The sequence below is a fragment of the Myotis davidii genome, unplaced genomic scaffold (assembly GCF_000327345.1).
Source record: "Myotis davidii unplaced genomic scaffold, ASM32734v1 scaffold923, whole genome shotgun sequence".
NCBI lineage: Eukaryota > Metazoa > Chordata > Mammalia > Chiroptera > Vespertilionidae > Myotis > Myotis davidii.
The window spans coordinates 755,339-777,835 of NW_006293789.1; the positions used below are offsets into that span (position 1 = coordinate 755,339).

Genomic DNA, 22,497 nt, shown 5'->3' on the forward strand with positions numbered 1-22,497 from the left:
CAGTATCATCTTGTTTTCATTACTATGCTTTATTACTATTTTTAATACCCTTAGAATAACTGCCTGCTTCTATCCTTTAAACTTCTTTTTTTTTTTTTAGGTTGACTTAAATCAGCGGTTCTTAACCTATGAGTTGTGACCCCTTTGGGGGTCGAACAACCCTTTCACAGGGGTCGTCTAAATACACCCTGCATATCAGATATTTACATTACGATTCATAACAGTAGCAACATTACAGTTATGAAGTAGCAACGAAAATAATTTTATGGTTGGGGGTCACCACAACATGAGGAACTGTATTTAAAGGGTCGCGGCATTAGGAAGGTTGAGAACCACTGCTCTAGCTCCTCCCAGAGACCCACATTCCCAGAGACTACACTCCTGTCCAACACTCCCAGGTCCTCCTCCACTCTGGGACTGGCTGGTGTGTTTGTGACCTCATCCTGGCCCAGGGCGGGGATGCTAGACAGGGGATGCTGGGCAGGGGGATGTTGGGCTGGGGGTAGTGAGGGGGAGATGCTGGGCTGAGCTGGGATGCTGGCTGGGGATGACCAGCCATGTCACCGCGGAGCAACCTCGGCCGGCACAGGCACACGGAGCAGTGGCTTTTTCCTGCAGCTCCAGGCCAGAGTGGCACTGCCCTCGGGGCACAGGCTCTGCCTCGGTGATGCTGTTTCCACGTGAGCCAGCCCTCCAAAAACAGCCCTGCTCCAGCCTTGCAGAAGAGGCAAAAGGAAAACAGTGAAAACCCTGTAGAGGCTTCTCTATCTGAAAACTGCAACTGAAGGTTTTCTTCTTTCTGGTAGGAGATGTGGAATGGAACATGTAGAAGTGCTGGTCTGACTTTCACAAGGTGGCCTAGGTCTTCACCTCAGGGCAGGGGCTACCTTTTCGGAGGAACCTTAGGCAGCCATGCCCACGTTCCCCGGGCAGGGGTGGGGTGTGTGTGTGTGTGTTGGGCGGGGGGAGAGCTTCCCTTTGGCTTTTGAGCTGAACCAACCGAAAATGGTGCTAATGTCTTGAAAATGGACACCTCCAGGCCAACCAAGGCCACCTGCGGCAGCTACTGCACCATGCTCCTGACCAGCAACCTACGCCCTACCCTGTTCCTCACGCCACCTCAAGGAAACAGAACTTCCTTCCTCCTTATACCCCCTGCACCCTCCTGGCGGTAACAGTAGAAAATAGGCCCAAGCTCCACCACAAGAACTCCCACCCCCTCACCTCCCTCCCTTCCCATCAGACTGAGATCCACAGCCCACATGGCCCCCTGCTTGCTGCCCCCGCCAACAGCAGCTTCCACAGGCTCCTGCTCACTTGCTCCAGCTGCAGCAGCCCCTGTTCTGCCTGGAGTGCACACACAGGCCTCTGCCAGGCCCACACGCTGCCTTCTGCTGGCCGCTCTGTCTCAACCTCCCTCTTCCCATCCTGCACAGCAGCTCCTTGGTGTCACCTCCTGGGAGAGATTTTCTTTGACCTTCTCATCCAAAGTAGCTCTTTAAAAAAAATCACATCTGGGCTGCTGTGGAGTAGCCTCCACTCTCACAGCTCCACTAATAAACTCACTTTTCACTTTAAACTAAAAAAAAAAAAAAGAAGAAAGAAAAAAAAGGGCACATCTCCTGGGTCATTTTTCTTCTTGGGATTTCTGATTGTCTGACATGGTCTTGTTTATTATTTCTGACTCCAATATGAATGCAGCCTCCACAAGAACAGGGATCTGCACAGCTCTTTCCAGCTGTAGCAACAAAACTCTGAGGGCACTAGCACGCACCAGCCAATGGCACAGACATCCCCCCAAAGAGCCAGGCTTGATGGATAAGAGCCAATCAAGGGGGCAGTCTAGGCCCAAGAAATGCAGGGAACAGGAGGTAAGGCAGAGCAGGCAGGCCAGGAAGCGCAGGCGTGTAGACCTGGAGGTTAAGGGGAGCAGGAAAATGGGATATTGGGCGTGGGAGGCACATCCACCTCAGCCTGAGCTGGTGACAAGTCCAGAGCACAGTGAGGCAAACAGATGAGAAAGAGCAGGGTTAACAAGTGGGTGGATCACCCCAGGTTTCCATTCCGGTTACTGAGAGACACAAGTGGACCAAGCCTGTCCTGTTAGATAAGAGTTGACCACTGGGGATCAGAATGTGGGTCAGGCCATCAGAGAAAGAGATCAGTTCACCTCAGAAACAAGAACGGCATTGACTAGGGCGAGTGACACCACTCATGACGCAGATCCACCAAAGTCACAGACAGGCATGGCCCTGCCGGCTGGCCTGGGGGACAGGCGCTGTGAGGCTGGCCTGCAGAGTGCTCTGGCTCCAGCTCCTCTCAGGAGTGACAGAGCCGCCCCCGGAAATGCCAGCCACACCCAGGGAATGAATGCTCCCACTATTCCACAGGCTGCTGGGACATCTTCCAGCCACCATTTTTGAATCACTAAATCCCACAAGTTCAAAAGTCTCTTTCCCAATCACCAAAAAAGGATGGGGACAGGGAGGTACTATTTGAAAGTTCTGAGGGTTGAGGCCCAGTCAAACTTGACAGACAGCAAGCACGCAGCACCTCCTTTACGCCTCACACTGACCTGGCAGACAGGGAGCGGCATCCCACTCCACAGTGGTTCCTGCCACCAGAGCCCCAGCCAACAGCTGCTATTTGGCAAAGCCAACTGGCTGGCTCCAAAGCCCATACCCCCAACCACTCAGCTCTGGACATGTGCTCAGAGGCACTTCCGGGGGACCGAAAAGCACAGCACTGGTGCCTCGTGAAGATGTCTTAATGAAGTCAAACGCAAAATGAGGAGTCTGGAGGAACCAGAAATATCCTGTAGGCAGAAAGACTGACCCCGGAACTGTCCAGAGCAGGGCTGAGATTTTTGCCCAAGGAGCAGACAGGAAACATGTTAGGCTGTGTCATCTCAGTGGCAGCTATTCAGCTCTGACATTGTAGCTCAAAAGCAGATTCAGACAGCATATCAAAAAGGGGCACGCTGCATTCCAAGACGCTTCCCATGCCTTAGACCAGTGCTCGGCAAACTGTGGCTTGCGAGCCACATGCGGCTCTTTGGCCCCTTGAGTGTGGCTCTTCCACAAAATACCGACTTCTGCGCATGGGCCACGAAGTTTCAATTGCACTGTACATGCGTGACCGTACGTGGTATTTTGTACAAGAGCCACACTGAAGGGGCCAAAGAGCTGCATGTGGCTCGAGAGTCACGGTTTGCTGACCATGGCCTTGTACCAGCGATTCTCAACCGGTGTGCCACAAGAATTCTTAAAACATGCAGTACCTGATTACTTGGTTGGAGATACTGACCTCTTTCCCCTTAGACTATCAAATAAGAAAATGACACCAGCCCTAACTGGTTTGGCTCAGTGGATAGAGCGTCAGCCTGTGGACGGAAGGGTCCCAGGTTCAATTCCATCAAGGGCACGTATCTTGGTTGCAGGCACATCCCCGGTGGGTGGCGTGCAGGAGGCAGCTGATTGATGTTTCTAGCTCTCTATCCCTCTCCCTTCCTCTCTGTAAAAAATCAATAAAATATATTAAAAAAAAGAAAAAGAAAAAAGAAAATGACACCAGCCAACACAATAACCACTCAGTATGAATGAATCAACATTATACCTTTTTTTTCTGTCAGATGGGCAAAAAATATATTTTTTAGTGTGCCACAGAATTTCAGTAATTAGTTTATGTGTGCCATGAGATGAAAAAGGTTGAAAATGCTGCCTTAGACCATGCGAGTCCTGAGGAATTATTTAGTCAAGGACAAACCAAACCAGATGAGTGTTTTAGAATGAACTATGGTCACTACTGAAGGATGGAGTCAGCATGTTTTACCTGCTCTGTGAAATAAAAACTGGTTTTATCATGGTTCTCAGTTATTACAAACAAATGGGAGAGGTTGTATTTCTATAAAATCTTAATTGCACAACAGGCAGAGGTCTGAATTTGACCCAAATTCTGCTGCTCTGGGATCTCAGGTCAGGGATTCTAATAAATCAATAATAATCTGGTATCAGCTACTACTGTTTTTCAAACATCTGTCCCAGAGTAAAAACCCACTTATAGCATACTAAGAGTCTCTGATTATACCGATGTGGGAATAGGAAAAGGGTATTTTTCTTTTTCTATTAAGTGGATTCATTCAAACCTGAGACAGATCCCAACCATGGCATCAGCTCTTCACTCCTCCAGAGCAGATAGCTAGGCAGTGCTCTGTACCTGGGCTGCATTTGTGGGAGAAAAAGCAACTGCAGACCAATGACTCACACCTCCTCTTCCCCACTCCACCAGCTAAACCACTGGACCATCTTCTAGTCCAGCCGTGGGCAAACTACGGCCCGCGGGCTGGATCCGGCCCGTTTGAAATGAATAAAACTAAAAAAAACAAAGACGGTACCCTTTTATGTAATGATGTTTACTTTGAATTTATATTAGTTCACACAAACACTCCATCCATGCTTTTGTTCCGGCCCTCCGGTCCAGTTTAAGAACCCACTGTGGCCCACCCCTGTTCTAGTCTCTTCGTCTCCATGTGACATGTGACATCAATCAACTGCTGACATGACCATGACTGGTGCTGACAAACTGCAGCGGAAGCGCCATCACCAGGATGGCTCTCCAGTTTCCCAGCACTTGATGTGCAATATACCACCTTGTCAATCCAGCTGTGGGTGCCCAGAACTGGAACCCAGGGAGAAGGCTAGGCTGGCAGGTTTTAAAGAACAAGAACCAGTTATTCACTCGAGGACTCTTAGAAAAGATGCTGGCAGACAGTGCTTGCTGTTCCCACCCTAAGTGCAGCGGTTCTCCAAGGTGGGTAGGGGGATTTTGAGCCCCTATATCTGGAGACCTTTTCTTACTGTCACTACTGGGGAGGAGCTACTAGTGTCCAGTGGGTAGAGACACCAGGGATGCTGCTAAACATCCCATGATGCACAAACAGCCCATCACAATAAAGAATTGATGTCACTGATGCCGAGGGAAGAAACCTTGACTTAGGATCCCACCACGTGATGATCCCAATTCTTCAAGCACACAAGCACAGTCCAATTATATTCCAGAAACTCAGCTCCAAAGACCATTTTGATTGACATGTCAAGCTGACTAGATGACAGAAAACAGTAGTGTGAGTTAAGACTTGCTGATGGCACCTGTGTGGTTGTTTCTTTGTGGGTTTTGTTGAAGAAAAAAGAATTACTTTGCTAAGGATCATCTGTAAAGGGAAGAAGAACACAAAAATTTCTAAAATTTCTTTGAGCTGCAAAGACCTATGATTAAAAGGTGGTTGAAATTCTAACAGGCTACTCTTGGGGGGTTGGTAACTTTCTTTAAAACAAACAAGCAAAAACAAACACATAACATCTCTGGGAGGCTGAAAATCTGAGACCGGATCACTGTCCTTTAGACCAGTGGTTGCCAACCTTTTGGACCTCACAGACCATCAGGGGTCCGCGAACCACGGATTGGCAACTGCTGCGTTAGAGTATAGCAGAAGCTTACCCTGTGAAATATTTAGCAGTACACAGAACCAAAAACAGTCAAAACTGGAGAAACTGAAAGTCTATATTTACCATTCATGTGCTTCCTCCTTCCCATGGAAAACATTTGATAGACTGAGATAAACAGAAGGAGCAAATTACTACCGACTACTCGCCTTTTCTCCCAACATGGAGTACACTGAACCAGAAACCTGAAAACAGCATGTGTTTTACTTGTTATACACTGATCACATACTGGCAGTACCAATGGTGAAAATCAGCTTTATTTATTTCTTCTGGTGGTTTGCTTAATATACGTAGGAAATATAGGATGGGGCAAAAGTAGGTTTACAGTTGTGAGTACGAGAAAACCAGAGTTTATATTTGTATTATTATTTATTAACTAGAAGCCCAGTGCATGAAATTTGTGCACAGGTTCGGTGTCCCTCAGCCTGGCCTGTGCCCTCTCGTAATCCAGGACCCCTTGGGTAGTGTCCTAGGCCTGGCCAGAGATCAGGGCCTATCGGGGCTTTCCTTTCCCCAGCTGCCGGCAGCTGACCCTGACCCTGCCCATGCCACTACCACTGCTCACCATTGGTGCAGTGCTGTCCTCCCTCCCCAGTCACCAATCGCCTCCCTCTGCGGGTGACAGGGGTGGGATGTAATCGCTTGGCTGGCATGGGCCTCCCTCTGCGGGGCGATGGTGGGCAATGGTGGGGCCCCCTGACCAATTGCATTGTACCCCCCTTGGCTGGCCTGGCGCCAATGCATGTCATAGCATGGTCATCAGGATGGTTGTTCTTCTGTTCAGACAGTCAGTCAATTTGCATATTATGCTTTTATTATTATAGATTATTATAGATTACTAGAGGCCCGGTGCACAAAATTCATGCCCAGGAGAGAGGGGGTCCCTCAGCCCGGCCTGTACCCTCTCCATCCAGGATCCCTCTCATCATCAGGAACCACTGGCTCCTAACCACTCACCTGCCTTCCTGCCTGATGCCCCTAACTGCTCCCCTGCCAGCCTGATGGCCCTAATTGCTCTCCACTCCCAGCCTGATCCCCCTAACTGCCTATCTGCTCTCCCCTCCTGGCCTGATTGCCCTAACTGCCTATCTGCTCTCCTTTCCTCTCCGTGCTCTTTGTGACAGTATCCCAGCCAATCTGCATATCCCTCTGTTATTAGTATAGATTGTATTTGTGCCCTTTGTGACAGCATCCCAGCCAATTTGCATATCCCTCTGTTATTAGTATAGATTGTATTGTTTTCCATATGAAGAACTGTAAATCTACCTTTGCCTTACCGTGTATCACAGAAGATCAAAGTCAATGAGTAATTTAAAAATGTGCCCTCTGAAAACAACCTAGTTGTTTTTCAACATAAGCTTTCAAAATAGAATCTTTTATTATCCATCAGATCAGAAAAAATGGTATTTTATGTAGACATATTAAGAGCCAATGCCTACAGACACTGCCAAATCTTAAAGCAGACAGTGTGATCAAATAGTAGGCACTGAAAAAGAATTTCCACATTGTATGTTAAAAGCAAGCATTTTCTCCTTACCAAAAGAATACATATGCAATATTAAAAGCTAACCAAATTTGCCAGATCCTTTCAAAAAGAAATATATATATATATGTAAAGCTGAACATGATTTCCTGTGTCTGAACCTAGCTTCCACCTGTTGCTGTACATTTCCAGGAATCACATGATTGGGTCCCAAGATGGAATACCAACCTTTTCCCTCACCCAAACCCATCTCCTATCTCATTTACATTATATCTCAGGGTCTCAAACCCTGAGGCCACCGAAGTCTCCATCCAATGACTAGACTTGTCACTGAACAATGGGTCACCCCAAGGGAAGTGGCTTCTCTAGAACACAATGATCCAAATTTTACTTGCAATTTTTCCTTTATACTCATGCTTTTGTAAGTACTTTGCATCTCTATATATCTGTGTGTATATATATTTATTTGCATATACAGAGTATCAGAAAGATCTGCACTGAAATGTTAATTGTGCTTATTTCCTAGCATAGATTTAGGTGATTTAATTTTTTTTCTTACTATATTTTTGCTGGTCTCAGCTTTCAACTTTTTCTTTTTCTATATTAAGTGTAATTTTTGGCCAAAGAAAAATAAGTAAAATTCTATACATGTTTTTTTTTTTGTTTGTTTTTACTCAACCTCATTTCAAAAAGGATTTACAGTACCTGCCAAAAAAAGAGCAACAAGTACAAAAAGACTTCTTTTCAAGCTGGGCACTTAGTGACAAGGGCAAGAAACAAGAGCAATAATCTCTGAAGAAGCCAAAGGTTAAAGCTATTAGCCACAGGCAGCCCTAATGTCTTGCATGCTGGCCAAGGGGAGGCACACAGGGCTCTGTGTTTCTTGGCGTCCATGGACCACTCCTCCCCAGCCTCCCTACCTCAATCCACCAGTTCTAATTAAGTTTTGTTTAGGGAAAGATACTCCCAGCTGAGATCATGCAATCCAGAAATGTGTGGAGGGAGGAGGCGCTGGCTGCAAACACAAGCAGGAGAATGGAACTGCCTACCCCACTGCTCCCAGGGCTGAGTGCGAGTGTGTACCAGAGCTGAGACATTCCCAAGGGACACTGCTTAAACTTTCTAAGTGTCCCTCTGTGAGCAATTCACTGCCACTAAGGCAATGGCAAGGAACACACTCACTCCATGACAAGACCAAGTCTGAGAGCCCCTGGGGTCCTTTGGAAGCAAAATCACTGGGCTGCTGGGTCAAGCAGCCGCCCAGGCGCGGCACTTACCGTAAGCGGTCATGACCCCGGCGTACGGCCCGTCCACCACGTTCTTGTTTTCCTCCGCCAGCGCCTTGATGTACCTCTTGCTGAGGTCCAGGATCTGCTCACGCAGCATGGAGCTGCTCTCGGGCTGAGTCCGCTGCTGGATGGTAAAATGCAGGAGCATCATACCCCAAATAAAACCAAAAGTCACGAGGAAAAAGCCCAGCTTCTGCGAGGACAACTTCCATGGAGTGAAGAGAGCCATTGCTCTCTGGCGACTTCACCTGCCGCTGGCTCTCAAAGCGCAGAAGGGAGGCCCGGGCTCATGGTGGGCTCGGCCGTCTCACTCCGGCTCCTGCGTCTGCTGATTTCCTCTCCTCTCTTCCATCCTGCTGTGGAGGAGGCGAAAAGTTAGCTCAGCCGTCATGGCAAAACACGGTAAAGCAAACCAGAGCCCTGTTTTCACTCAAATTAGCTCTAAAATGCGAACTTCCTTTTTCTTAGTTTGCCGGTGCGGTATGGTATCTTACGGTTCTTGATCTGCCAGCTAAGAGGGGAAATCTGGCAAGGCGACAAAAAGCTGTACAAATACGGAGGAGGAAACGGGCGCCTGAGTGTGTTAACAGGTGTAGCAGGGCTGTTCCAGCCTGGATCAAGTTCAAAACAGGAAGTCTGTAGTGCAAGGTGGGGAGGAGATGGAAGGATATTTGACTGAATGTCAGCAGAAACCCAAGTGGAGGGTGGAGTCCTATCACCCCCTGGCACTTTTGTGCATATGTAAGGTGAGCTTACAAAGTCATTGTTCTCTGCTCTGGAGAGGATCAGAGCATGCAGCTGGAAAGGTGAGCAAGAAAGTGGATGCCCCTCAGGGGGAATGGGACAGGGAGGGGAAGAGCTCCCGCTTAGGCATGGCCAGCTTTCATTAGCAAAGTCCAGAGATGAGCTTTCTCTCTCGGGGCCACCCGGTGGCCTCTCCCAGGCACCAGCACACAGGCGATGCCAGGGGCAATGCCCAGCAGTCTTTCCGTTCTAGCTACCGTGAGTGAAAGCTGCTCGCACTTTTCACTCCTACACTTCAGCACAGGAAGCGTGGGGCACGCGACAGCCTGCTTTCCTGTGGCTGTTCCATTCATATCTGGCAAAATGAGGTTAAAGAGCATAGTTTCCTTTGCTCATCACATAGTGAGGAACACAGGGCGCTGCAGGGGCAGTAAACCAGACCCTGCCTCCCTGTGCCCCCACTCCCACCAGCCCAGCCCGTTCATCCGCAGCCCAGAATGGCTCATACATGCTAAAAGAGTTGCGAAAAGCGACTAAGAAGATGTGACAGAAATCCGAGGTAGCTCAAAGGCCTAAAACATTTACTATTGGCACTTAGCAGAAAATTCTAGGCCAGTGGTTTTCAAAGTGGGGTCTCTAACTCAGCTGCAACAGGAGCAAAGTGAGAAATGCAAATCTCAGGCCCACTGTGGTCCTGCTGAGTCAGCAACGCTGAGGGCAGGCGGCGGGAGACAGCAGCTTGTGCTCCAAGTCCTCAGGGTAGTTCTGCTGCTGCTCAAATTCAAGAGCCCCTGATGCAGGCAGAGAGCTGCCCTCATCATGCCACACCACCACACTGCCAACACCAGGTGGCCTGAATTCCACTGGCACTACTGGATCACCGCTGTCCGTTCCTCCATGCCATCGCGCCCTTGGCACTGCTAGTCTGCAATCACCACAGCCCTGCAGATGGTCGCAGGCTCCTGTCTTCACTGACCTGCTCCCCCACCTGCTGGCCTTGCCCGGTCACACTGACAATCCAGACTTCCCCATTCCTGCAGCCCCACCAGCATCAGACCACCTTTCCCACTGTGCCAGCCTAGGAGGCTCCCTCCTAGTCTGCAGGTTTAGGACACTGTCTTCCAGCCTTGGCTGTTCCTGTGTGCGACCCCAGGGGACCCTCTAAGGGACTTCCCTGCATATTTTCTCAGGGGCACAAGAAAACAGCTGGTGACTAAGTGAAGAGTCATCTGGGCACCATGCCCTTGATTCTGCCGCGCTAAGTGCAGACCAGCTGGACAGCACCTGTCATGGCTGCTTCCTACATCAGTTTCACAAGCAGATGCTGAGCACTCCGGCCACCCACCGGCCCTGGGGACCGAGCAATGAATGGGACAGGGTTCCCGCCTTCGAGGGGCTGATGTCTAGAAGTCAATCAGCTGACTGGGTGCTGCCCCGGGTCCTCTGGAAGTGGCCACACTTTCTTCGCGATAACCCAGGCCAGTGAGTGGATTCACATCAGGGCTGTAGGGATTTTCCCCAGAGAGTGCAGGAGGTGCTCTACCAAGAAAGACAGTCTGGGGGCCCTACTAAGAAACCGAGATTCTGACAGGAATTACCTGTCCCCATTCAGACAGGAAGTCACTCTGCTTTCTCAATTAATCTCCCAAGGGCACTGCTCAAAGTTGCAGCAAGCAAAGAAAAGGCCAAGGGCCAAAGGCATCAATAGAAGGAGGCACTTCTCTGCCGTGGCCTCGGGGTGAGTCAGAATCACCCAGGGGTGCATTCAGGGGGCAAATAGGTAGTCCAGAAACCCAGCCCAGGTCAGATAATTCCAGCTCAGTCATACAAATTTGAAGTGAAAATCCCTATCTCTGAGTTTAGAATGCAGTTCTGGATATTGTGGGCCTAGATTATAAGTGACTAGAGAAAGACCAGAAATATTCTTTTCTCCAGTGGCATCTATAGCTTGAAATAACTGCAACTTTGTCAGCACACACAGAGAATTAGAATTCATCTACACAATTCCTTTTGAAAGACTGAATTTTTAAAAGACTTTGCAAAACTATTATTCGAGAGGCACCCCTATGATCTATAGTAATAGGAGGCCGAAATCCTCACGGGGGGGTGGGGGTGGGGGGCGCATGGTGTCATGGAAAGACCTAATGATGATCACCAGTAATGACCCCACAATTAATCAAGAAGCCACAGAACAACAGTGATTAAAAAGTGGTCTTTCGGGCCAAGAATCTGCCTGCTCTGGGCCTTCCAACAGCTGGAGCCTCCAGCCAAGTGGATCTGACAGGCACAGAGAGGATGAGACGTGTGTCTCTGAAGCCTTGTTGCCAATAGGAGCAATGACAACCCAGGGCCAGGACTTTGTCCGTTCTCCTCCAGAAAGAATTTTACAGCGAGTCTGTTTGCAGCAAGTCAAGCTGCCAGATCAGTCGCTGCCACTAGCCACCCTCATACATTTCCTCTATTCCTGTGCTTCCTGAAAGAGCAACGTTCACTTCCTTTCCCCATTGACTCCTCAGCACAATATCTGGCTCCACCTTCCCAAACATGGTCAAAGATCTTTGGCAAGGAAATGTGTCAGTTCTCTTCATTCAAAAAATAAAGGCACATGTAAAGTTGCTCAACATCAATAGCCATTAGAGAAATGCAAACAAAACCACAACGATATGCCAGTTCACACTCATTAGCATCATGCCTATCATTGAAAAAGACATAAGAACAAGTGTTGAGGATGTTGGTGGAGATGGACAGGGTATAGCTGGTGTGCAAAGTAGTTTGGCAGTTGCTCAAATGGCTAAGCCCACAGTTCCCATGTTGCCCAGACAACTCTGCTCCTAGGAATTCTCCCATGAAAAATGAAGACATATGTGGGAGCACTATTCATAGATTTTTTAAAAAAATGAAAAACCCAAATGTCCATCAACTGGCAAATGGATAAGCAAAATGTGGTATAGTCATACCATGGAATATTGTCAATAAAAAGGAATGAAGTACTGATACCATGCTACAACATGGATGATCCCTGAAAACATTATGGGAAGTGAAAAAAGGCAGTCACAAAAGAGCACGCTTGACTCCATTTATATGAAACTATTGGCCCGGTGCATGAAATTCGTGCACAGGTGCGGTTCCTAGGCCTGGCAGGGGATCAAAGTGTGAGCATCTGGCGTGGAAGGGCAGGTCCCAGCTGACCTCTGGGCCCTGGGCAACACCTGGGCCTCCGGGCCCCCATCCCCCTGAGTCATGGCGCCCAAGTCCCCACGTGGAGATGCAGAGAGTATGGCCAGGAGCAGCGTGGGCTTCTGGGCGGCCCAGCAGAGCTGCATGGAAGCTGGACAGGCACCAGCTCTCTCCTGGCCGGCCTTGCAGACCGGCTCCTGCGTGAACCCACAGAAAGCCTGACCGGCCCCTGCAGTCCTGGTGGCTGCAGCCCAGCTCACCCGAAAAAGGCTGCTTGGGTGTGTGGCAGGCTCCTCACGGGCACCTGGCACCTGAGTGTGGGGGCTTCCCCGGTGCATGAACCCTGGTGTCCTGGGGGAGAGTAGCAGAGGGAGTGAAAGGAAGCTCGGTGGACACCCCACATTCTCACCGCACCTCCATAACCCACCCCAGGTAGCTGGTGAGAGGTCGCCGCCCCCCGCCTGGGCGCCACGGGATGTTGGTCACCACCACCCACCCTCAGTTCCCTGTCCCAGCCCAGGGCCCAGCCCCAATCAGGCAATCAGGGCCTGCCAGCCACTGGTCATCATCTGCAGGGCAATCGGTTGGGGCCAGGCCCCCTCCACCCCTGGCTACCTCAGCGCCTAGAAGCAGGGCGGGGTCCCTACTCCCCACCACTGCCGCTGGTCACTGTCTGTGGGGTCATCGGGCCCCCGCTCGCACCTGCCTTGGTCTGGCACCACCTGCTCACCTGCTCCACCATCCTGCCACGGTCTCACTCTCATTGGGGCCCATAGGGGCCAGCAGCACCTCCACTGCCAGCTCCATATTGCCAACACCCACCATGTTCCATGCCACCCCCTGGTGGTCAGCACACATCATAGCCAGTGGTCGAACTCCTGGTCAAACAATTTGCATATTAGGCTTTTATTATATAGGATGTCAAGAACAGGCAAACCCACAGGGACAGCAAGTACAATAGCAGTAGTTTAGGACTACGGGGTTGGGTACTAGGAGGTGACAGTTAAGGCATGTGGGGTTTATTTTGGGGTAAAGAAAATGGTCTGAAATGTGTGGTGATGGATGCATAATTCTGTGAATTTATTAAAAATCATTGAATTACACACTAAGTGAGAGAACTCTATATGAATCAAATCTCAATAAAGCTATTATGAGAGAGTAAGAGCAAGAATGAGAGTGAGAGCGAAAGAGAGAGCCCACCTCGAAGTTGGGGGTGGAGGAGGAGCTGTACTTGGAGGTGGCAGAGAAGCCTCCTGGGCCCAACAAGGACCCTACCCCCATTCCCCACAGCATAGCCACAGCCTGGCTGTACCATTACTAAGGGTAGACCACAGGCCTTGCAACAGAAGGAACTGACACAGAGAATTTGCCACCAGCTCAACAGACATAGCTGCTCCTACAAGCTCTGGAACAACCTCAGAGGCCGCCATCAGACGGCTCCTGCCTGCCTTATGCCAATTTCTCAAACCACCTGAGAACACCCTCAAAATAGCCCAGTTCCAAGGGAGTGAAAACCAGACTGATGACGCAGTTCCTTCAGGTGCCCATCCAAGGTCCCAGTTTTTATATCGGAACCTGTGTCTTCAGGGAATGCATGCAGTGGGAAATGCCTGTTCCTTTAGATCACAGTGGTTCTCAACCTTCTGGCCCTTTAAATACAGTTCCTCATGTTGTGACCCAATCATAAAATTATTTTCGTTGCTACTTCACAACTGTAATGTTGCTACTGTTATGAATCGTAATGTAAATATCTGATATGCAGGATGGTCTTAGGTGACCCCTGTGGAACGGTCGTTCGACTGCCAAAGGGGTCGAGACCCACAGGTTGAGAACCGCTGCTTTAGGAGCAATGCTAACCCCAGCCACACAGATTTGACCTTTTCCAACAGCCTCACAGGGCAGACCCATCACCGCTGCTGATCCAACATTCACAGGGGACAGCACTGCTCCACCTTGGCACACCTCTTCTGTCCTGACCACGCACCACTCGAACTACTTCACACCTGTCTTCTCCTCATCCCAAGTCTGCTCTGCTCATCCTGCTATGGTGGGAACCCCACCCTCTCACAGCTGGACTCGGCCTTCTGCATGGAGCATCCCAGACAGGGGAGAGCATGTCCTCCTGGTGCCCTCACTGCAGGCTGCCCTGGGGAGCTTCTTACCTTAATTAATCTCTCCTGTGGGGGCTGTAAACACCCCAAAGACAGGCACTGCCAGGAGCGGCCACACCTTGCACACAGTGGATGTATTTAAGTGTTGGCAGAGGAAAAGACCCGATGGTGGAAATGAGATGCACACAAATAAGCAATGACCTCCAAGGCCTCGTTCTGGTGTGAACCACAAAGAACCTGGCTCTCTGACACTATCTGCACCTTACCCACTGCAAGCCCCAACCCTAAGATCTCACCACACAGCAGTGAAAAATCACTGTGCCCTTAAACAGATGGGCTTAACTAAAGTGGTTATGGTGGTAGGACAGGTATAAAAAGAAAAAAAGGAGAAGGGAAAATCTCCAGAAAAAAATTCTAGCAGAGGCAGTGATTGAAGGAACAAAAATGTCCAAGACAGAGAATGGGAGGAGAAACCGGTGGGGAGATCTTCATGGAGGCTGCTCCTTTCATCCTTGGTCACCCAAGATAATCAGAGGAAGACTAAAGGGAGGTAAGAAGAAGCTGAAAGAATCCCTGCACCCAAGACCTGGAAACCTCTACAGCTTATTCCACCCCACGTCAATGCTTCGTCCTCTGACGAACTCTATAGCTTTTCTCTATAAACAGGAATAGCATATTCTAGGTGAGATCAGCCTATTCTCTTTAGAACTTGCAGAACGAGTCTTATTTTGAGTCACTAGCTGAAAGACACTCACTAAAACAACACACCTTAGGTATTCTTAGGAAGGCTTTTTTTTAAAAAAAAAATCAGTTTTAATTCTGGTTTTATAATAAGCCCTATAAACTGCTGGCAGACCTGGTCTTATATAGGAGCAATGGCCTGTGTTGAGAGGACTTTAATGTCCGCATTTTTATATATATGTATAAATATAAATATACATATACATATATTTACAAATATTTATTTATTTTAATCCTCACTCAAGGATATTTTTTCCATTGCTTTTTAGAGAGAGTGGAAGGGGGGAAAGAGAGAGAGAGAAACATTGATGTGAGAGACACATTGATGGGTTGCCTCCCCCATGAGCCCCAGCTGGAGCTGGGGATCGACCTACAATCCAGGTAGGTGCCCTTGATGGGGGATTGAACCCATGACCCTTTGGTGCACAGGCTGAGGCTCTAACCACTGAGAAACACCCGTCAGGGCTTAATGGGTTTTTGAGTGGCCCAGTCTCTTTTACATGTGAAGTGATCAAACCCCAGCAGGCCTGTGCCCAGAGAGCTCATTCATTAGGCTACAGTTGCATTCCTCGTGTGGGCAGGAAAGGAACCCGCCCCCCTGAAGTGGGTATTTCCTCACATGTACAAGTCCACTGCGTGTGGTTCAGGGCTCCACATCTGGTGTCAAGAGCAAAACAAATGTTCAAATACTGTATTCAGGCGAATGACTCCTTTTCCAGAACAGGCCCTCCTTCCTGCTCTCTGCCCCCTCCCAGCCAACCTCTGGCAACTTCATGTATGGCCATCTCCACTAGAGGGCAAAAGGGGGAGGGAAAACAGAAAGGAAGGTTTTGCGCTTTCATTCTGCCTAGGCCTCCAGGGCGTGCACATTACTGGCAGGTGGACAGGGGAGGGGAACAAAGGAGAAGGAAGCTGTGCTGCTGGATCAGATCTGGGCTTCACAGGCCCTGTCAGTTTCATTCGCCAAGCCCACAGGTACTTCACAGTTGACAGAATTTCCCATCAACAAAAAATGAAACCGCAGCAACTCCAAGAATTCTGAAAACACTAAACAAAAACAAAAAGCGTAGGTCCCTAAAAAATGAAATAAGCCCATTTAACCCAGGGTTTCTCAATCCTTGACACAACTGCCCTCTGAAGCCAAATAATTCTTACTAGTAGTTGTGCTGGCCTCTGCACTGAGGGACGGTAAGCAGCATCCGTCCTCTAGCCACTAGATGCCATGAGACCCTTCCACTCCCAACCCTGACAATCAAACCTGTCTGCAGACATGGCCAAATGTCCCCTGCAGGATAAAAGTGCCGGGATGAGAACCACTGTCTTTACCAATTGGTAGAACCAACCCCACAGGAAGGGGTTCAGAGAAGGCCAGCCCTCAGGCTAGCCTGCAGAGCACAAAGGAGAACTCAGGAGTCAACCAAAGGCCTGAAGACAAGTGGGCACTGAGCCCTGTGCTAAAACCAGGGGCCACAGAGAGATGAGAGGGGCCCATTCCTGGGGCTGTCTCAAGATGACTGACAGATGAGTCTCAGTTTCTCCCCCATCCTTCAGTGACAGCACTGCCTTGGCACCAGCCGAGGAGCTCATTCCCAGGCTGGCTGTGCCCATTTACTAATGAGTATGGAACATCGGGGCTTTGTTCCACCAAGATCTCGTCCATAAAACCAACAGGCACACAGAAGGCTTTGGGAAGACCAAACCCGGATGATGCTGCATCAAGCAGCCTGAACAGGGAAAGGGCTGTCACCTGGCTCCCAGCCCAGGAAACCATGGACATGCATCATGACAGGTCGATAATGACTCGGAGGAAGAAAGGAGTAGCCTGTGAAAGCTCACAGAGTGTGTAAATTTGCTAGGTGGAGCTCGGCAGTGCTGAATGAAGAAAATGCTCAAAAGATTTGCTTTCATTCAGAGCCAAAGGATGGTAAAGCCACAAAGAAATTTCATGGTACGTACAAAATGCACTTTTTCCTCGGACGATTTCTGGCAACTCATCTAGAAAATACCCACGCGTGATAACTGGCTCAAAATGGCCCCAGCAATAGAAAAAACCACTGTCACAAAAACTATCAAAATTATCTTTAAAAGTGGGGTAATGCCCTCAAGATAAAGTGCATTATTCAACAAGTGCTCCCAGACCTCACAAGCCAGTCACCCCAACCCTGGACCCCTCTCCTCCACCTGCAGAGGAACTGGCTGGGTGCTGGCCTCCCCCCATGAGGGTTCCTGCTGCACTGTCGGCAGAAATGGGACAGCCCTCCAGGCACCTCATTTCATACACCACCAGGTTCAAATCTTTTTTTTAATTAGCTGATGTGACAAGGGGCGAACATATGCATGTACATACACACACAATCTGAGGTGGCTACTCAAAGGCTGATCACATTTAAACCTTGTAATTAATTTCCATCTCTTCTAAAATGGTGACAGTAATTGCACATGGAGCTCAAGGCCCCAAGCTTTGGCAGATCCTGGGTCGTCATGCCCCAGCTCTAAATTTTCTTAGGGAAGGACTCAACTATTGAATGCTGGTGGATAAACTCACTTGCCTACCAATTTATAAACTTAGGTCAACTCTCACAAATATTGCAAATATCTTGGGTCAGCCTGACTGGGATCTGGTCATAAGCCCTAGGCTTACAAAAATGTTGAATTAAGTCAAACAACCACAGAGCATCTCAGAAGAGTTTTCTGCCCTCCGAGTTAAGGTGCGCCTGAACCAGGGCCTTTCCACCTGGTGCACTTCAGAATCACCTGGGCTCTTTTTTAAAAAATATAAATGCCCAGGTCTCATGCCAGAAGATTCCAATTCACTTCATTTGAAGTGTGGCCCAAGCAGGGGTATTCTTATTTATAAGCTGCCTAGGTCATTTTAATGCACAGCTAGAGATGAGAACTAATACATCTAAGAACTAATGTTCCTTGTACCAACTCTATGGGTCCTATCTAGTGGGACCCAAAATGGGACCTATTCCAATATTTCACTTAAACTTTCTGCTCTCCACAATGTGGATCCACTGGCTTACAAGACAAGCCATCGGCAAGGTACACTGGGTTTCTCCTTAGAGAATCGCGAGCTGGTCTTCCCAGGCTAGTGCCCAAGGGGTCCTGCCCAAGGAGGCAGCTTTTCAGGAAGAGCTCACCTGAAGCCCTGTGAGATCACCACCCTGCCCGGGAAGACTTGTGGAGGATCACAGGGGACTGTTAGGGCTTTTAGTAGCCTCTTCTGGGTACTGACTCCAAACATGAGCAATTGTTTGAGGCTAACCTAATGGCCTCAATGTCTACCAACACTTCTAGCACCCTGCACCTCTTTAGCATTGCTACACAAAATCTGGTCTGTGAACTGACAGCATTGAGATGACCTGGTAGACTGTTAGAAATGCAAATCTCAGACCCAACCCCAGACTGAATCAGAACTGGTGTTTATAACAAGATCCCAGGTGTTTGTTTGCACATTAAAACTCTACTGCTTTTTATCTTTTTATCCAGGTTAGTGAGAATAAGGGCAAGTCAGATGGTAATTTTCAGTGCGGGATGATGGAGAATACGGCGTAGCTCCCTCCTTTTTGCAATGTGCACAGAACTCAGTTATGGTAGCACTTTTGAGTGAGATGGATGCAGGGCAGTAGAACCAGTTGTCTTACGGACAATCCTAGTTACTGTAAAATGCATCCAGCTGAGATATGAATTATGCATGCAGACAGCATGGTTTTATCATTGTCAACTAGGACTGCATCTAAAAAAACCTGGCTGTGCATTCTAGGTTAAAGGTTTTAATCCTATATGCTAAAATCAAAGACACGGTTTGGATGCATAACTTTTAACTCTGTTACAGCAAATTACTCCATGCAGCTGCCCACCGTACACTCTACACTGCTCAGTTAGATGTTATCAGGGTTCTACTGAGTTTTTGTTGTTTTATAATTGCTGAAGTGCTCTAAAGAACAGAACTTAGTTGTGGTATCACCTGCTTAACAATCACTACTACTTTCCCAGTTGACTTCAAAGTGGAACAGCCTTCAACTGAGTAAGCATCAATCAGCATTAGGTGTCTTAATTTTGTATAAGATGATGTCAACCAATAAAGTTTCTGGACATGCCTCTAATTCTGTTATCTTCCCAGGCACGTCAAAACTTTATGGCCATTGAAAGCTTTCAAAGCTTTGCTGAAATAAACTATATTTGGAGACTATGTAAGGGATACAAAATCCCAAATCCATCCATTGTTCTAGGTTGACTTTGGCCAAACCTTTTGTGACAAATGAGCTCATTTATCAGTCTCTCTCTCTCTCTCTCTCTCTCTCTCTCTCTCTCTCTCTCACACACACACACACACCCATTAGAAACTTTTAAATGATTTCTTAATGTTTATATATGATAGATTAAAGTAAAATTATATTTCATTTTTAAAACAAGATATTAAAGTTTATGAAGTTCATTCACTTTGACAATGTTCAAAATGATCAATGAAAAATTACTTTTAGTCCATTTATCCTGTGACATACAGAATTTAATTCTGTGGGGAAAAGGATGATTGGTCAACAAAATCAATTCCAAAATTACATCTTCATAGTACACAATTGGTGTGGAGACCAAATGTATATTCAAAACCAGCCAGTAATCTGATTCCCAGCCCTGGCATCAAAGCTAGACAAGACACTGCCCAACATTTGGATTTCTTGCATCTGAATTTAAAAAGAAACCAATGGTTTATAAGAGAGAACTCCTTACTTACTACCTGGACATGCTCTCATGCAGAATGTGTGCTCCATTCGCAGGAAGAAACCCCAGAGCGACTGTTCCTGCTCCTGCATCAGAGCGCTCATGGGCCATGTGGGCGAAGAGTGACAGCATCTAAGCTGGTGAGGGCGGGCTGCTGGGTTTCCTGCCCCCGACATGTTAAGGGGACAGAGCTTCCCTACCCTACAGGGGCACCCACATTGCCTGGCCCCCATCTGGGCAGATGTGTGGATTCCATCTGGGGCGGGTCAGAAAGTCTTGCACCCAAGACACATCTTCCCACTCAGTCTTACTCTAATAAAGCTGCCAATGTGCTTCAATCTCCATCTGCCTTCCTGTTTCCTCTAGTGCAGAGGCCAGAGGGAGGAAGGGGTGATTAACTGGCATCTCCAAACCCCATACGTTTATTTTTATATTTTTTCTGTTTTGTTTCTAAATACTCTCAGGAAAAAACAGGTGGTTTGCGGGAGCGATTTTGAAAGCCTTTCTCCACAAATAACACATTGCAGGTGTCTGAATCTTTAATCCTAATAGATTAAAGAGAAACATTAGTATACCAGTCATAATATTTTCTCTTTCTAAATACTAATTTAAAAAAAATACTGTAAGACATGCCAACAGAATTCTGATCAGATAAATGCAACTATGGCTAGAGGGAAAATAATCTGGAAAATGACGGAACTATCAGCATAATGCTCAATAATTCCATTTTGACCTGAATGTTCCTAATGCATCCTGTCTTTAACCAACAGTCCATTAGCGATATAAATAAATATTTTCATTAGAACATGTCATCTTCATGGGCTGCTATGCAGAGCACTCTTCTGAATGTCACTAACCACAATCTAAGGTTGACGGATGCTGGCAGGCTTTCACGCTCTTCTGCCTTGAAGGGGGATCAGAGATTGAGATCAATGCATATTGTATTTAATGACCCTCAAAACTAGAAATTGGAAAACAGACATCACTGTCATTCACAATAAAAGCTCAGGACACCCTCAAGCTTCACCCATTGGGAATCGCCAAGTGGGAACCTCCACACTAGATATTTCTAACCCCTGGATCTGGCCTGGCGCTGAATCTCATGTCTTAAAAGAAATCTTCAAAGCAATGCATTTTTAACCTAAAAGAGAAAGCAGTGAAGAAAGAAGGAAGGGAGTGAGGGAGGGAGGGAGGGAGGGAGGAAGGGAGGAAGGAAGGAAGGAAGGAAGGAAGGAAGGAAATGGCCAGGTGAACCATGTCGCTGGGTTTACCATAAACCTGGCAAAGGTTTTGCTCATTAGACTTCATGTATCCAAGAGGACCTAGAGACAAAACTTTTCTTTCACCTTAACCATCAAGAATATTCATCTGCCCCTGGCTGCTTTGGCTCAGTGGATAGAGTCGGCCTGTAGAGTCAAGAGTCCAGGGTTCAATTCCAGTCAGGGACACATGCTCGGATTGCGGGCTCAATCCCCACTGGCAGGGGGTGGGGAGGGGGCATGCAGAAGGCTGCCGATCATTCACTCTCATCATTAATGTTTCTGTGTCTCTCTCCCTCTCCCTTCCTCTCTGAAATCAATAAAATTATATTTAAAAAAATAAAGAATATTCATCTAAGCATCTGAATACCTGGCCAGGGTTTACTCATTGACACAGCAGCATGTAAATGACAGTGCTTCTCACTTCCAGAGAGTTGTCAGGTAAAGCTCATGGCCCAGACTCCCAGGAAGTACCCTGGTATCTACTTTGAGTTTGAACTTCATTCCTGACTCTTACTTTCCTTTCTGATTTTCTCCTTGCCTCATTGTCTTTCCTTATTTTTAAATGTATTTTTATCCTCTGTTTAATTCTTTTTGGAACACATGGTAATAAGAAGGTAAGCAAAACAAAAAGGAACAAGACAGTTTGGGAAAGGAAAATAGTGGCTCTCCAAATAAGTCACTGTCCCCACTCCCAGCACCTGTTACACTACATGGCGCAACAGGGATCAGGTACCAGATGGAATTAATGGCTGCTAATCAGCTGGGCTGCAGGTAATCACAGGGTCCTTAAAAGTTGAAACAGGAGGCAGAAGGGATGTCAGAGGATACAGTAGTCTCTACTCAAGAGCTCTCAGACTATTTTTTTTTTTTTTTTTTTCAATTACAGCTTGCATTCAGTATTATTTTGTATTGGTTTCAGGTATACAGCATAGTGGTCCAACCATGTCAAACTTGCAACTGCTAAGATTTCATTCTTTTTTATGTCCAAGTAATATTCCATTGTACATATGTAGTATATCTTCTTTAACCAATTGTCTATTGATGTAGTAGTGCGTGAATCCGAATTGGCAGGCAGCTGGGAGGAGTCTGGGCCCGCGCCTGGGCAGGGTGCAGTGCCGCTCCTGCTCATCCTGGCCCACTGTGCCTGCCGCAGCTCAGTAAGCTTACTGAGCGGCTCTCCCGCTGTGGGAGCACACTGACCACCAGGGGGCAGCTCCTGCGTTGAGTGTTTGCCCCCTGGCTGTCAGTGTGCGTCACAGCAACTGGTCAAACGGTCAACTGGTCGAATGGTTGGCTGATCCCTTAGAGCAGCGGTTCTCAAACTGGTCGAAGTTGGCTGATCCCTTAGAGCAGCGGTTCTCAACCTGTGGGTCGCGACCCCTTTGGGGGTCAAACGACCCTTTCACAGGGGTCACCTAAGACCATCCTGCATATCAGATATTTACATTACGATTCATAACACAG

General features: G+C 47.9%; 1 protein-coding gene and 1 long non-coding RNA gene across 3 annotated transcripts in view; one reads left to right on the top strand and one right to left on the bottom strand.

Moving 5' to 3' along the window:
* MGAT5 (mannosyl (alpha-1,6-)-glycoprotein beta-1,6-N-acetyl-glucosaminyltransferase) overlaps nt 1-22,497 on the bottom strand; it is a 333,468-nt gene that overhangs the window by 237,885 nt on the left and 73,086 nt on the right. For both annotated transcript variants that reach the window (XM_015566532.1, XM_006767746.2), the window contains one exon: nt 8,262-8,629. In XM_015566532.1, the coding sequence (XP_015422018.1) occupies nt 8,262-8,502 (241 nt within the window). In that variant the 5' untranslated portion in view covers nt 8,503-8,629. The remainder of the gene's footprint in view (nt 1-8,261; nt 8,630-22,497) is intronic.
* Nucleotides 8,568-17,563, top strand: LOC107183741. The gene is made up of 5 exons (XR_001514558.1): nt 8,568-8,631; nt 11,334-11,337; nt 12,828-12,833; nt 16,240-16,247; nt 17,553-17,563. It is a non-coding gene; the product is annotated as an uncharacterized LOC107183741 (long non-coding RNA).